The 16,746-nt window shown below is 41.4% G+C and overlaps 1 protein-coding gene and 1 long non-coding RNA gene across 2 annotated transcripts in view; one reads left to right on the top strand and one right to left on the bottom strand.

Annotated features, from left to right (window-relative positions):
- man1c1 (mannosidase alpha class 1C member 1) overlaps positions 1 to 16,746 on the top strand; it is a 109,680-nt gene that overhangs the window by 36,135 nt on the left and 56,799 nt on the right. The window contains exon 2 of the mRNA XM_062962553.1: positions 8,476 to 8,572. Coding sequence (XP_062818623.1) covers positions 8,476 to 8,572 — 97 coding nt within the window. The remainder of the gene's footprint in view (positions 1 to 8,475; positions 8,573 to 16,746) is intronic.
- LOC134293808 (uncharacterized) overlaps positions 13,641 to 16,746 on the bottom strand; it is a 66,304-nt gene continuing 63,198 nt past the window's right edge. The window contains exon 2 of the long non-coding RNA XR_010000761.1: positions 13,641 to 16,491. This is a non-coding gene — a long non-coding RNA (uncharacterized LOC134293808). The remainder of the gene's footprint in view (positions 16,492 to 16,746) is intronic.

The following is a 16,746-nucleotide window of genomic DNA, read 5'->3' as shown; positions in this document are numbered from 1 at the left end:
CACTGTGGACTCAAACAAGGATGGATCTGTACCAAACTTGGCACAAATACTCAATATGCTGAAATGTGAATACTTGTAGAATTTGGGAAAGATAGACCTTGACATTTGGGAGTTGTAGTTGCTGGGATTTATAGTTTACCTACAATCAAAAAGCCCCTTGAACCCCACCAGTTTCGATGAAAGAAACGATGGAGGTTTCTGCACACTTAGATGCCATGCTTTGCATGCGTGAATGCTCCATATTTGAGGGAGAGGGATTTTTCTGTGCATCCAAAAATGGAGGAAAGGCATCCATCCGGTAGCAGCGCTTTGGTGGCCAGTTGCATGTGCTGCGGCATGCGTGTTCAGGCGCATAACATGTCCCTCCTCCAGGTGCCAGGAGCAGTTTTACCATTTGACTTCATTGCAGATTTCATGCGCTGACACATGGACCACTTAGAATCCCTTTCGACTCAAAAAATTTCGGTGTTTTAACTCCTGCTTGTAGCTCCATCCAATATGCTTTCAGATGTAAATCCACTCTTAAGACGTTCCTTTGATAAAGAATTTAGTGCTGACCCGGTTTCTTCCTCGCATGCCCCGAGGGCCTTCCGTCTGCGCATTAACGGATTGCCGTCGCCTTCGCACCAGGAGCAGGGAAATTTAATTGCTTTCCATTCTACTTGACTTCCAGTCATTTCGGTTGTCTTGCCATAAATACCCGTGGCTTCCCTCGAAATCAGGGAAAACTTCAGGAAGCTCCCATTCCAGATGTTATGCTCCAGAGAATGGGAAGTTGTCACTCATAACATCAGCTGTGTTATCATGCACCAAAGTCGCACAGGCTTATGCCCATGGAAAATCTGTCAAGGCTGTACTCACCTCCCGTGATGCTTTTCATTCTAGGAAACTCTTTGTAGGATCCTGAGAATTAGGATTGTTTTTCCTCTCGTCGTCCTGGTTTTAAGAAAAGTATGAAAATGTGCTACCATTCAATCAACCGATCAAAATGTCATATTTTCGGTTGTAAGTTGGACTTTCCCAGATGTGATTATCCACGGATGTAATTCAAGCGTTCTCTCCATTCATCTCTAGGTCTTCGAGGTGAAACTCTGTGGCCAACCTCTAGCAGAAGTTGAGCATGGAGTTATGCTGGAGAACCTAGAGATTTCAGGATGGGTGTCTTTCTCTCGGGTGAAAATAATAGCATATGTATATATGTATATGTATGTGTGTGTGTATATGTATGTATGTATATGTATATGTATATATATATATATATATATATATATATATATATATATATATAGGTAAAGGTTTCCCCTGAAGTTAAGTCCAATCATGTCTGACTCTGTATATATATATATATATATACACACACACACACACACACATATACATACACATACTAGCTGTGCCCGGCCACGCGTTGCTGTGACTTATGGGAATGCTTTGTTGGTCAGGTGGAATAGCAGTGACTAGCCTTGCAAACTCAAAACCCTGAACCCTGGCTGTACCCCGGTGCCATTGTGGCCGAAGGGGTTGCTAGGAGACAAAGTGGGCGGGGCCTAAAGAGGGCAGGGCCTACCCTTCTGACCAGCAACCAGAGTTGAAAACGGCTCTTCCTTGTTCTCTAATTTGGACTTTCTTTTCCAGGTTTTTCTGTTTGAAAGACATAGATTGAATGATTATGCCCTTTGTGGCCAATATTGGTGTTATTTGGTTCAGTGGTTTTGTTGTTTACTCCGTCCTACAAACGTACATTACATTTTTATATACAGTAGAGTCTCACTTATCCAAGCTAAACGGCCGGCAGAAGCTTGGATAAGCGAATAACTTGGATAATAAGGAGGGATTAAGGAAGTAGAAACAGCTTTAAGGAAGCAAAACCCTAAGCAGAAAGGAGATTGCAGCTTTGCTAAGACAGGGGATTTTTAAGGTAGTCCAGGGAGGATACAGCTGTATTCACTGAGCTGCTGCCAATGGCTCGAAAAGAACAGCTTTTTTTGGATGAGAAACAAAAACACTCATTTGGCAACACATCAGTTTTCGGGAAGTGCTGGAAAACGGACATGGGGTGCTTTTGGTATCCAGCAAGCAGAAATGGATAGGGATTTACCCGAATTGCACAAGCCTAGTGCTAATACAGTCATAGAACATGGAGTGGTCATTATGACCACGTCACACCATTCCTTCTTTACCTTTACTGGTTTCCAGTTGTTCTCTGGACCGAATCCAGAGCACATCTTCCCCTTCGACATCGCAAAAATGCCTTAACTTCAGCAATGGATTTTTTATTCTAAAGCATTTCTATGAATTTTTGCTGTTCTATGGAAACCCCTTGGGTATGAACAATTCCAATCCATTAATATGCTAGGCTCGCGCTGGCATTGATGGCATACTGGATTTTAATTGACGATGATTGTTGCTATTACTGTGATTCCTAGAGAATTAGAAGTTTGACATAAACATAAATGATGCTCGGCTAATTCCCTTAAGGTTCTTTTTCTCGCTTTGTGTGTGTGTGAGTGTTGAAAAGGCACAATTTGTTTGTATAGAGCGGATTGCAAAAAACTAGTTGTTTCCAAGACTAGTGCAAGATTGGATGAACGAACGTTACCAAAGCCTAGAGTTGCTTTGATTATCTCTTGAGTCTCGGCGACAGAGATTCTTTCCCTTCTCGTTTTTCAACCTTTTTAGCCTCAACCAATTGGCAAAAATGAAAATATAATGTGGAAAGATATGATTAGGGGCCTCTTGAGTCCGTTTTCCCAGAGACGCTTATTTTCCAGCCCTCGGCGCTGTGATAAATCAATGAAAAATGGGTTCTTTGGAGCATCCTGAATAATTTTTGCCACCAGCGAATGTTCATGGTCAGTCTTATTGGAACAGTGATAAAAAGCAGGATGAACGAGATCTTGAAAGATGGGTTTGCACACAAAAATAAAAATATGAGGCATGTAAATGAAAATTTCCTTGCCCATAAGAGAACACACTTGGCCTCTGGTGTTTCTAGGCAACGTGATGAAAGTGATCAATCCTTTCTACACTTCTCGGCTCAAGAAGGAAAATCAGTGCAAGGATTTCGGGAACTTGACACAGCCCACCAGAAAACTGACTTTTCATAATGAGGAATGCGGGACCGTTCTCTGTTGTGCTTGATCAATGCACAAACTTGAGCAAAACTAATAATAATAATAATAATAATAATAATAATAATAAGAAGAAGAAGAAGAAGAAGAAGAAGAATGCGGACTGTGCAAGGAAACTGATGAAACCATTGATCATATCCTCAGCTGCTGTAAGAAAATTGCACAGACAGACTACAAACAGAGGCACAACTATGTGGCCCAAATGATCCATTGGAACTTATGCCTCAAGTGCCACCTCCCAGCAGCAAAGAACTGGGAAGTGTTTGACTTGTGATTTTGTGATACGAAATCCAGCATATCTATCTTGTTTGCTGTGTCATAATAAAATAATAATAATAATAATAATAATAATAATAATAATAATAATAAACATCACACAGTCCTAGACACTTGGGAAGTATTCGACTTGTGATTTTGTGATACGAAATCCAGCATATCTATCTTGTTTGCTGTGTCATAAAATAATAATAATAATAATAATAATAATAATAATAATAATAATAATAATAATGAAGGTTGGAAGAGACCACTTGGATCATTTAGTCCAGCAGTTTCTGGAGCTCGCAGTGTCTGCAGATTTATTGACCGGTTCGGTGCAGTAAATTGAATTTGCGGCTTTCCTTTTGGTTGGAATGATTTTTGATGGTAAACAACGGAAAGAAAGTGGTCTGAAAAGCCTGAGTCAGATGAGTGACGTGGACTCAAGAGACTGTACGGGCGGCAGCATCCTCGCGGGCGAGTCTATTAAACCACACGATACAACGAATTCTGAAAAGCTGATTCATCCTTCCTTGCATCTTGAAAGCTGAGCGTCTCCTTCCTCTGCCTTTCTGAAATCCTCCTTTCTGGCAGCAGGAGCCTTTCAATGTTATCAGTCTGTTCGGTTTGTGTTTACCTTCATCTACATGACCGAGACGTACGTGGGAAGACAGAGGATAGTGGTGGGTTTGTTTTTAAATTCCCCAAGGTAAAAGGAAAGAACGAATCCATTAAAAAAATATTTAAAAAAATAGCCCCGGCTTGCTGTTGACCTAGCAGCCCCGAAAGACAGTTGCATCTGTCAAGTAGGGAAAATTTAGGTACGCTTTATGCGGGAGGCTAATTTAACTAATCTACAACACCATAAAACTGCTCACGAGGAAAAGAAGAGGAAGAACAGCCACCAATGGACGGTGAAGCAACAGCTCCCCCTGTGGCCGGAATCGTGAAGCTGGAAAGATGTTAAAAATTGCCTCTGTGTCTGTCTAAAACTGAATGTTGTTTGTCTGTTGGCATTGAATGTTTGCCATATATGTGTTCATTGTAATCCGCCCTGAGTTCCCTTCGGGGTGAGAAAGAAGGGCGGAATATAAATACTGTAAATAAATAAATAAATAAATCCAAATGCCACGTACAGCACTTTCCTCCCAATTGTTTTGGAAGATACCAGATCTGTCTTGCCAGATGCTAATAATGCCAGATTTGGGGAACTGGACATCTCGGGAAAGACTCAGAAATGGAAGGAGGAAGGGGAAAAACTCAGAGAAGTAAGGATCACTTGAACTATTCATTGCCATAGGGGACATTTATAAGGGCAAGCAGAACATGGGAAAGTTACTTTTTGGGAATGCAGTTTGTAAACTCCCCTTGTCACAATGATTATTGGCTTTTGGAACAGCTAGTTACCTTTTGTATAATGCTTCTGAGTGATTCCAGCCAAACTCCCAAGGTCTGTAAAGCAAATATTTATTTATTTATTTATTTAGAGTACAGTAGCGTCTCGCTTATCCAACGTAAATGGGCCGGCAGAATGTTGGATAAGCAAATATGTTGGATAATAAGGAGAGATTAAGGAAAAGCCTATTAAACATTAAATTAGGTTATGAGTTTACAAATTAAGCACCAAAACATCATGTTATACAACAAATTTGGCAGAAAAAGTAGTTCAATACACAGTAATGCTATGTAGTAATTACTGTATTTACGAATTTAGCACCAAAATATCATGATGTATTGAAAACATTGACTACAAAAATGCGTTGGATAATCCAGAACGTTGGATAAGCGAGTGTTGGATAAGTGAGACTCTACTGTATTTCTATTCCACCCTTCTTTCTCACCCCGAAGGGGACTCAGGGCGGATCACATTATATACATATAGGGCAAACATTCAATGTCCATATACACATAGAACCGAGACAGAGACAGACGCAGAGGCAATTTAACCTTCTCCTGAGGGGATGTTCGATTCTGGCTACAGGGGGGAGCAGCTGCTTCATCATCCACTCTGACGGCACTTCCTCATTCCAAGTCGTAAATTAGTTAAACTTGACTCCCCACTTTTATAAGTGGTACCTTATTTCCTACTTGATAGATGCCCCACTTTAACAACACAACCATTTAATGCTAAGGCTTCCCCATCTGCGCAGGGTTCCATATTTCGCACTTTAACAACACAACCGTTCAATGCTAAGGCTTCCCTCCAAATGGAACTCACTGTAGAGGAGAGTCTACTGAACAAGCCATACTAGGACTGCCATCTGTTGAGGAGTTACGAAGGTGGAGGCATTACTTTTCATTCAACCCTCATACATAAGTCCAAGCAAAGCCTTTGTTTGGTTGTTTGGCCAGAAGGATTAGTCCCAACGGCTCTCTGTCCATCCCTGTCTCTCGCGCTCAATCTCACCCTCTCACTCCCTTCTCTCTAATTGCACATGAAAAAAGCCCAGGTGTTGGTCAATTGTTATCATCATCATCATCATCATCATCATCATCATTTAATTACTTATTAATCGCCCTCCATCCACGATGCTCTAGGCGATTTACAAGATAAAATTGTAAAGGATAAAAATACATACATACAAATATTGATAAAATTAACATAGATTAAAAGCTCTAGTAAAGAGCCAGGTCTTGAGTGCGAGGGTAAAAGGCCCTAACTCACGCATGAATTATCTTCAGATAATAATAATAATAATAATAATAACAATAATAATAAAAACTCAGCCGCTACCAGGACTTCAAGATTGAACTTCAAAGACTCTGGCAGAAACCAGTGCAGGTGGTCCCGGTGGTGATGGGCACACTGGGTGCCGTGCCAAAAGATCTCAGTTGGAATTTGGAAACAATAGACATTGACAAAATTACGATCTGCCAGCTGCAAAAGGCCACCCTGCTGGGATCTGCACGCATCATCCGAAAATACATCACACAGTCCTAGACACTTGGGAAGTGTTCGACTTGTGGTTTTGTGAAACGAAATCCAGCATATCTATCTTGTTTGCTGTGTCATAATAAAATAATAATAATAATAATAATAATAATAATAATAATAGTAATAATAATGCTTTATTTATAACTTGCCCTATCTGCCTTTAAAGAGAGGAGGAGGGAGGCCTTATTTAGCAGAAAGCTTGGCATTCAACCAGGGTTTGAGTCTCTCAAGGGTGGATGTGTGTCATTTTTCGCTTCCCCGGCCAGCTGGAGCCCCGGGATTTCAGAGGAAAGGGGCCGGGAGGGTTTTGTTTGTTTCCATGTGTCAATGACCTCTGCGCATGAGAGTCCTTCCAGGAAGGCCAGTTTGGGGATTACTGGGAAATCTCTCCCCAGTCAAAGAACAGCATCTGCCAGGAGAGATAGTTGGAGAAGTCATGAAGTCGTCTTATCTTTCCAGGACTAAAGGGTTTTTAAAAAATTGCCTTTTCTTGCACACGACTTGCAGGGTTGTCTTAGCCAAATATTCATTAGGTCAATGAAGTATGTGTAGCAAACAAACAGAAGTATGTGCAGGAAACCAAAATTATTTTTTGAGGAAAGTTATCTAAAAGGTTTGCTTGTTCTCCTTTTATTTCCGCTCATCGCAGTGCTTTTGAAAACAATGCAAAGATTTCCAAAGGACAAACAACATGGACAGTGATATCTATTTCAAGCTGCCTCCCCTCCATCCCTCGTTTTTAGCCTCTGCACCGAAAAATATGATACCATAATAATAATAATAATAATAATAATAATTTTATTTTTATATGCCACCTCCATCTTCCCAGATGGAGTTACTGTGAGTTTTCCAAGCTGCATGGCCGTGTCCCAGAAGCATTCTCCGTTTTAATCCATGTTTTTATTAGTTCTTGTCATTTGTTTTTATTGGCTAATGTTTAAATTTTTATAATAGTGCATGTCTCTTGTCTATTGTTGTGTTTTATATTGCTATTGTTTTTATTCGGGCTTGGCCCCATGTAAGCCGCCCTGAGTCCCCTTTGCGGAGATAGAGGCAGGGTATAAAAATAAAATTATTATTATTATTATTATTATTATTATTATTATTATTATTATTATTATTCTCTCCTGACGTTTCGCCCACATCTGTGGCAGGCATCCTTGGAGATTGTGAGGTATGTTGAAAGCTAGGCATCCTTTGTTGGGAGGTGTTAGCTGGCCCATACACCTCCCATCAAAGGGCCAGCTAACACCTCCCAACAAAGGATGCCCCCAGGCAGGAAGCAGCCAGGCTTTGAAGCTGCAAGACTATTCAATGCTAATCAAGCTGGCCAGTTGCAACATTCCCACTTGCCTCAAACAGACAAGATATATCAACCCCACTTGCTTAGTTTCCAACAGGCCTCACAACCTCTGAGGATGCCTGCCATAGATGCGGGCAAAACGTCAGGAGAGAATGCTTCTGGAACATGGCCAGACAGCCCAAACTTAGTGATTCTGGCCATGAAAGCCTTTGATACCATCTGCTGCTCCCACAGCTTAGCCCACAGAAAAAAGCCATCCAAGTGGATATATGTTTGAATCGCACCTCGCTTTGTGTGCCATCTTGGCTTAGGAAAAATTGTACATGTGAAAAATAAACTCCCTACAAATCTAGTGCATAGTAAATTTCTTTCAGAGCTGGAAAAAGTTTCTGATACTAATCGCAATTCTCAGAATTCACCCGCACAATGGCCAGTGGTCATGCCAGCTGCGATCCAAAAATATCATTGTGCCAACCTTGGAATTCGTCTTTGTAAGTCCTGAGCTGAAGATACGTCTCGGAGAATTGTTGGGCTGGCTGTGTTCCTTTTTCTGCCGCAAAACATGTTTTCTTGGTCCATTTCCGTTGTGCCTGGGGGAAAGTTTCATACATTCGGTTGGGCATTCTATCAGCACAATTTGCCTGTGGTTTTTTAAATAGGTTTTGAGACAATAGCTTCTCTCTGCAACCCAGAAACAAAGCGCTGTCTTTGTTTTTATTTGCATTTGATCCAAGGGGCCTTGTGCATCGTAGCACATCTCTGTCCTGTGACCTGCCTTTCTCCAAGGCTGCAAGTGAAAACCGTCCTAACAGTTGGCTAACCACGTGTTCCCTCTCTCTTTCTTGCAGATGATGAAGTTTGCTTGGGATAACTACAAGCAATACGCCTTGGGGAAGAACGAACTCAGGCCGCTCACCAGGAACGGACATATCGGGAACATGTTTGGTGAGCTGAACTTAAGTTTGTTTGTTTATTTATTTATTTACAGTATTTATATTCCGCCCTTCTTTCTCACCCCGAAGGAGACTCAGGGCGGATCACATTGTACACATATAAGGCAAACATTCAATACCATATAAACATAGAACAAAGACAGAGACAGACGCAGAGGCAATTTATTTACAGTATTTATACAGTATTTATTTACAGTATTTATATTCCGCCCTTCTTTCTCACCCCGAAGGAGACTCAGGGCGGATCACATTGTACACATATAAGGCAAACTTTCAATGCCATATAAACATAGAACAGAGACAGAGACAGACGCAGAGGCAATTTATTTACAGTATTTACACAGTAAATACAGTATTTATTTACAGTTTTTATATTCCACCCTTCTTTCTCATCCCGAAGGGGACTCAGAGCGGATCACATTGTACACATATAAGGCAAACATTCAATGCCATATAAACATAGAACAGAGACAAACGCAGAGACAATTTATTTACAGTATTTATACAGTAAATACAGTATTTATTTACAGTATTTATATTCCGCCCTTCTTTCTCATCCTGAAGGGGACTCAGGGCAGATCACATTGTACACATATAAGGCAAACATTCAATGCCATATAAACATAGAACAGAGACAGACGCAGAGACAATTTATTTACAGTATTTATACAGTATTTATTTACAGTATTTATATTCCGCCCTTCTTTCTCATCCCGAAAGGGACTCAGGACGGATCACATTGTACACATATAAGGCGAACATTCAATGCCATATAAACATAGAACAGAGACAGAGACAGACGCAGAGGCAATTTAAACCTTCCCCAGCTTCCAGCAGGACTCTCAGTCTGGCAGCCTTGTTTTTCTGGATCTGTCCATCTCTGAATCAGCCAAGTACAGTAGAATCTCACTAATCCAAGCCTCGCTTATCCAAGCCTCTGGATAATCCAAGCCATTTTTGTAGTCAATGTTTTCAATATATCATGATATTTTGGTGCTAAATTTGTAAATGCAGTAATTACAACATAACATTACTGCTTATTGAACTACTTTTTCTGTCAAATTAGTTGTATAACATGATGCTTTGGTGCTTAATTTGTAAAATCATAACCTAATTTGATGTTTAATAGGCTTTTCCTTAATCCCTCCTTATTATCCAAGATATTCGCTTATCCAAGCTTCTGCCGGCCCGTTTAGCTTGGATAAGTGAGACTCTACTGTATTTCCATTTGCAACAGTTCTGTGGTTCAGAGGGAAAAGGTAGCACTCATGAAATATTGAATGTGGCGAATCAATATTAAAGGCTTTGCTTTGTGTGCGTACTGGTTTGTATAATTTTCTCTTCAGCAGATTATAGTTGTTTGGGGCAATTCAAGCACTTGTGCCACTTAGGCAGCCACTGTTTTGTTTGTTGTTTCTCCGTTTTTCTGATGCCAAACCGCTCATTTGTCACCTGAGTCTCACAGTATCGGCAACTTTTGATTTGCCAGGTTGAGTTTTGTAAAGAAAGGTGATCAAATTGAACAGAAAGGCTCTCTTGGCTAGCGCGGTCAAGGCATGCTTAGACTTAACTGTTGGGGTCCCGGTCTGTGTCTGACGAGAAGAGCGAGAACATCACCGTGGCTTTGTGGAAGTGGCTCCATCTGGCACCTTCCGAGGTTGTCTCCGGCTCTCGTCACTTGGATCGCTTCAGCCTGGTGAGCCTTGAGATTGACGGGAGGACGGCTGGGGATTGTGAAGGCTGCCATATGCAGGCTGGACACGTGTCCATCACGCCTGGTTGAGGATGGACGGCCACGGTTGAGAGCCGCCTGCTGCTGCCGATCATGACCTGCTCTCGGGGTGTCGTGAGATTTTTCTCCTTCACGTGTTTTCTGATGGACATCTAGACAGCGACGGTTTGGTCTTGAGCACTCCCTGGTTGAGTATTTGGTATCAGTAGCGTAATTGGTCATATACCTTGTTTTACTCACAAGTCCCACTTGTCCCCGTGGACCCTTTATTTCTGACAGATGGGGAAGGGGAACGTTTTGCTCCTAATTCTCTTACGCCTTTGGCATCTTGTTCTGCATTTTGGAACATCTGGTGGGTGTTAACTGTTCTAGCTCTGAACTGGCTTTGTTCCTTTTTCTTGGAGTGATATCAAAAATGGTTAATAAATAAGGAACGGCGAGTGGTGGGTGTCCTTTGCATATGTAGCAACTAGGAGGGATTGTGCAGACCTTTGTGCGTTGCCTGTTGTCACTGTTCCTACTGCACCCACTCAACGCTGCTGAGTTAACTGAGTCAGGATTGTCGTTCCCTGTTCTGAATCAAAGCTGCTTGAAGGATCAGAGGAGAGAACTTCCCTGCCTCCCCTCCCTCATCTAAACTGTCCAACACACTAAATAATAATAATAATAATACACAGTGTTGACCAAAAATGCAGACTGTGCAAGGAAACCGACGAAACCATGGATCATATCCTCAGCTGCTGTAAGAAAATTGCACAGACAGACTACAAACAGAGGCACAACTATGTGGCCCAAATGATCCATTGGAACTTATGCCTCAAGTACCACCTGCCAGCAGCAAAGAACTGGTGGGATCACAAACCTGCAAAAGTCTTGGAAAATGAGCACGCAAAGATACTGTGGGACTTCCGAATCCAGACTGACAAAGTTCTGGAACACAACACACCAGACATCACAGTTGTGGAAAAGAAAAAGGTTTGGATCATTGATGTCGCCATCCCAGGTGACAGTCGCATGGACGAAAAACAACGGGAAAAACTCAGCCGCTATCAGGACCTCAAGATTGAACTTCAAAGACTCTGGCAGAAACCAGTGCAGGTGGTTCTGGTGGTGATGGGCACATTGGGTGCCATGCCAAAAGATCTCAGCCGGCATTTGGAAACAATAGACATTGACAAAATTACGATCTGCCAGCTGCAAAAGGCCACCCTACTGGGATCTGAGCGCATCATCCGAAAATACATCACACAGTCCTAGACACTTGGGAAGTGTTCGACTTGTGATTTTGTGATATGAAATCCAGCATATCTATCTTGTTTGCTGTGTCATAATAAAATAATAATAATAATAATAATAATAATAATAATAATAATAATTCACATCTGATCTCATGGAAGGTTCTGTTGCACCTCAGTGCTGGTTCACCTTGCTCTTAACACACACTCCACCACAGCAGACTTGGTTTTTTCAGTTTATTGATAAAAGATAGCAAAGTCTTAATAAAAAAGCAGTAAAGAAAGCAGTAATCCAATTGCAAAGGCAATCTGCAAAATATTGTTCAAAGTCTTTGTAGAAAATAGTTCAAAGTATCTAAAATAGCAAATCAAAATACAATCCAAACACAAAATCTAGGCAGGAACAGAAGCGAGAATATTTTGCCATGAGCAGAGACAAGGCAGGAGTTAAACTTCCAAAATCAATGTTGCTTCATCTGAAATCTTTCGTGTTTCACCCTTTTTAACCATGCTTACAAGCTAGGAAAGCATTCCTCTGACCTTGGGTTCCCACACGTTTATTAGCGATTCTCACAGAATGCCTGGGACGAACTCTTAACCTTAACCTTGTGTCTCTAGCTAAGGAAGACTCCTCTGACTCGCTGCCAGAGCCACCTGGACTTTGTTGATGTTCAAAATCTTGTGAACGGTCACCCTTATCACTAACTTCAGCTTCCCTGCTAGCCTGCGGCCTCTCTGACAATTCAGAGCCTTCAACATTTCCTTGGTCAGCCTGCATTTCTGACAATTCCGAGCCTTCAACATTTCCTTGGTCAGCCTGCATTTCTGACAATTCAGAGCCTTCCACATTTCCTTGGTCAACCTGCATAAACCCAAATCCCCCTTCATCATCAGACTGAACCACAACAGGTTCAGCCAATTGGGGATTTCTCCTCCTTGCCCCGATGCCCTCGGGATGCCTCCCAGTCTTAAACCAGCACCCATCTTCATGCTTCTCCTTGCTCTTTCCCACCAACATCCAACCTGTACTGTAGTTGGAGCATATTAACATTGAAAAGTGCACCCTGATTCTTTTTCCCCCCCTCAAAGGTGCTAAAGAGAAGCACATTTATTATCTTGCTCGGCATTTCAGGCACACCTGTCACCACAATGACTGCCATTATACAACAGACTTATTATTCCGCTGGCTCCCTGTGTCTGTCATAGCTACTTATTATTCTGACAAAACGTTTTAAATCCCTTTAGCCTGGCAGCATTTTATATAGTTATGGGGAAAGAGCTAGATTCTGTTGTAAGGGTGCATCAACAAAATTTATCAGCTCAGGCCTGATGTGTCTGTTCCCTCCGCATCGCCAGCAATAAAGCGGAACGGTGCAACGCTAGACAATGTTCACCATTTCCGCCGCCTGGGCAGACACTTCTCCAAAAAGGCCGACATCAATTCCAAAATACTATAGCGTCTGAGCTCTGCGAGTGTGACGTTTTTTCGAACGAAGCAGAGAGAGTTTGAGGATCAGGACATTCATAGAGAGACCAAGATTTATTATTATTTATTATTTACAGCATTTATATTCCGCCCTTCTTTCTCACCCCGAAGGGGACTCAGGGCGGATCACATTACACATATAGGCAAACATTCAATGCCTTTTAACATAGAACAAAGACATGACAAACATAGGCTCCGAGCGGGCTTCGAACTCATGACCTCCTGGTCAGAGTGATTTATTGCATCTGTTTGCAGCTGGCTTGCTCTCCAGCCTGCGCCACAGCCCGGGCCCATTTACTGTATATACTTACTATATATACTCGAGTATAAGCCTAGTTTTTCTGCCCTTTTTTTAAGACTGAAAAAGCCCCCCTCGGCTTATACTCAGGTGAGGGTCCAGGTTGGCTTATATTTGGGTCAGTTTATACTCGAGAATATATGGTACATTTATTATTTCGCTCTGATCGTATTATTATTATTATTATTGCATGTATTATTTTACTCTATTTATTATTACATGTATTATTTTCCTGTATTTATTATTATTATTGTTACATGTATTATTTTACTCTATTTTAAAAAGATACATAAGCACATTTACATTGAAGAAGATGAGAATAATTTATTTATTTATTTATTTATTTCAAATATTTCTATCCCGCCCTTCTCACCCGGAGGAACTCAGGGCAGCGTACAATTGGCAACAATTCGATGCCGATACATCATTAAAAACAACAACATATAAAATATATTACAACCAATTAAATACAGTATAAAATATAAAACATAAAACATATGCTTAAAATCCGTTCGTCCAATATCCTCCAACTTTATCCATATAACAATCTGGGTCATCTTTATCATAATGATGTGATCAGAGTTGGACAGTCTTATCTTAAATTTGAACTTGATGTAAATATTCAAAAACATTTAACCTACTGATGCCTCAATTAATGTCATTTTATTGGGATCTATTTTTATTTCTGAAATTTACCACCCTCGGCTTATACTGGAGTCAATGTTTTCCCAGTTTTTATGTAGTAAAATTAGGTGTCTTGGCTTATAGTCGGGTCGGCTTATACTCGATGATATACGGTAGTTAAATTAACCTCCCCGCATAAAGTGGTACCTACATTTTCTACTCGAGAGACGCAACTGTCTTTTGAGCTGCTTAGGTCAGCAGCGAGCTAGGCTATCAATGGTCGGGAGCTCAATCCGACCCGGGTTTCAAACTCATGACCTCTTGGTCACTAGTAATTTATTGTAGCTGGCTACTAACCAGCCACGCCGCAGCCCGGCCCTATAAACAAGATGCTTGCTTGTACACCTATTGTCCTTCCAATTCTGTTATATGCCGGTAAGCTGTTAGGGATTGTGGGAGTTGATGTCCAAAACACCCGGAGGGCCTGTTCTAGCTCATTGAGATCCTATGTTTTGTTGAAGTGGGAATGATTGTATATAGAGTTTTGTTTAAATGTAATTGAGTTATAGTGATGCAATGTGAGCTGGAGATTGCATCATGCACTGTCTGCTGTCCACTATGCAAGTGTGTAAAGAGTTAACTGAGTATTGCATCATACAGCAGAGGTGTTGATATATAGCCTTCTGCTTCCTGTCTCTTTCTCTCTAGTTATCTACTCTCTGCACTCTGTCTGTATGTATATCGTCTTGTGAGAGATTTCCGTTTGTAAGTAAACCTTTTTATAGATAGCTGAAGTCTCCAGCCTCGTTATTGGTACCAGTGCTCCTACGTGGATCTTCTGCTGCATGTGTGCTTATTCAAAACGCACTCTGACAGTGGTTATGGGCCCAGCCCAGCACGCTTCCGCTGTGCAACTCTGCTAGATTGGATGAGAACTACCAATTGGGATCTCCTTTGTGCGGAAACGTATGGCCTACTTTGTGGACATATATAGCAATGTGCTTTGAAGTGAAGTAAAAAAAAAATTATTACGGGAGATATTGCATTAAAAAAAATCGAAAGAGCATATTTTAATCAAGTTTTTTATTTTAACATAGGACTTTCCCACCTTGACACATTTACAGTATGGATGTGGCAAGAGTTTTGCCCATGAAAACGTGGACCCAATCCACGGATGTTGGGATTGTGTTCAGTTTGGCGGGTTGCAAGTTAGACTATTGCTCGTCCAAGCCTAGTTCCACATGCAAAGGTGACCTAAATAGGAGGCCACAAGTCCCCATCCATCTCACCGCGCTGCCTGCTTTATGTGCGCACAGAAGTTTGTTGGGTACGGATTAGAGGGAAACAAGCTCGAGCTAATTAGAAGCAATGGGAATTGGAGAGCTTGCGTTGAATGCAGGGAAAGGTAATTGGCTGAAACCATTGCCAGGCATTGTTGCAAGATGATAGAAATGGTGCCTGATGGTTGGTTGATATTATAAACCACTCTTATAATACTTCGTTTTATATTGTACTGTTGTTTTACCTATGTTGTACTGTGAATTGTACATTACGTTTTTGTCTACTCTGTTTTAATTGTGTTGTTGGGCTTGGCCCCATGTGAGTCACCCCGAGTCCTTGCAGGGAGATGGTGGCGGGATATAAAAATATAGTTATTATTATTATTTTATTGTATGACACAGCAAACAAGATAGACATGCTGGATTTCGTATCACAAAATCACAAGTCGAACACTTCCCAAGTATCTAGGACTGTGTGATGTATTTTTGCATGATGTGTGCAGATCCCAGTAGGGTGGCCTTTTGCAGTTGGCAGATCGTGATTATTATTATTATTATTATTATTATTATTATTATTATTATTATTATTTGAAATGCAACAAGATGAGTCCACAGCAGACACTCTGCTAGCTGTTATATTGGATCACACGCCGGACACTTTCCAAGTGTCTAGGATGATGATGATGATGATGATGATTATTATTATTATTATTATTATTGTCTGAGTCGTGGGATGAGGTGGGGAAGGTCTTAGGTTTATACCATTCCAAAATCTCGGAAAAGTCTTCTTCTGGGATTGATTTAAGATTTGAGTTGCTATTGAGTTACCTGGGCTGTCTGGCCGTGTTCCAGCAGCATTCTCTCCTGACGTTTTACCCACATCTGTGGCAGGTATCCTCAGAGGTTGGGAGGTCTGTTAGAAGCTAGGCAAGTGGGGTTTATATATACCTGTGGAATAATGTCCAGTTTGGGTGTCTGGCCATGTTCCAGCAGCATTCTCTCCTGGCGTTTCGCCCACATCTGTGGCAGGCATCCTCAGAGGTTGTGAGGTCTGTTAGAAGCTAGGCAAAGTGGGGTTTATATATACCTGTGGAATAATGTCCAGGTTGGGTGTCTGGCCATGTTCCAGCAGCATTCTCTCCTGACGTTTCGCCCACATCTGTGGCAGGCATCCTCAGAGTTTGTGAGGCCTGTTGGAAAGTGGCAAGTGGGGTTTATATATCCATGGTGAGAGAAACAACTCTTGTCTGTTGAATCTAAAATCAGGACAATAAATAAAGAACAACATTCAGAAGACAGGGGATATTCCAGACAAGAAACGAACAGGGCTAGCTAACACTTCCCAACAAAGGATTCTCCCCCAGGAGTCCATGCCTGCTCTATCTAGTGGAGCAAGTTGTATCAGCAATTCACAAATACTAGGCATTATTTTGGCAAGTGTTATCTTAACTGCCTCTCAACTACAGTCTTGGGGAAGGACAGCACCAGAAAGTCACCGCATTCATCATTGC

This window comes from Anolis carolinensis, unplaced genomic scaffold (assembly GCF_035594765.1).
Source record: "Anolis carolinensis isolate JA03-04 unplaced genomic scaffold, rAnoCar3.1.pri scaffold_10, whole genome shotgun sequence".
Lineage (NCBI taxonomy): Eukaryota > Metazoa > Chordata > Lepidosauria > Squamata > Dactyloidae > Anolis > Anolis carolinensis.
Note: the sequence above shows the minus strand (reverse complement) of the source record. Positions and strands in the feature narration are given on the sequence as shown.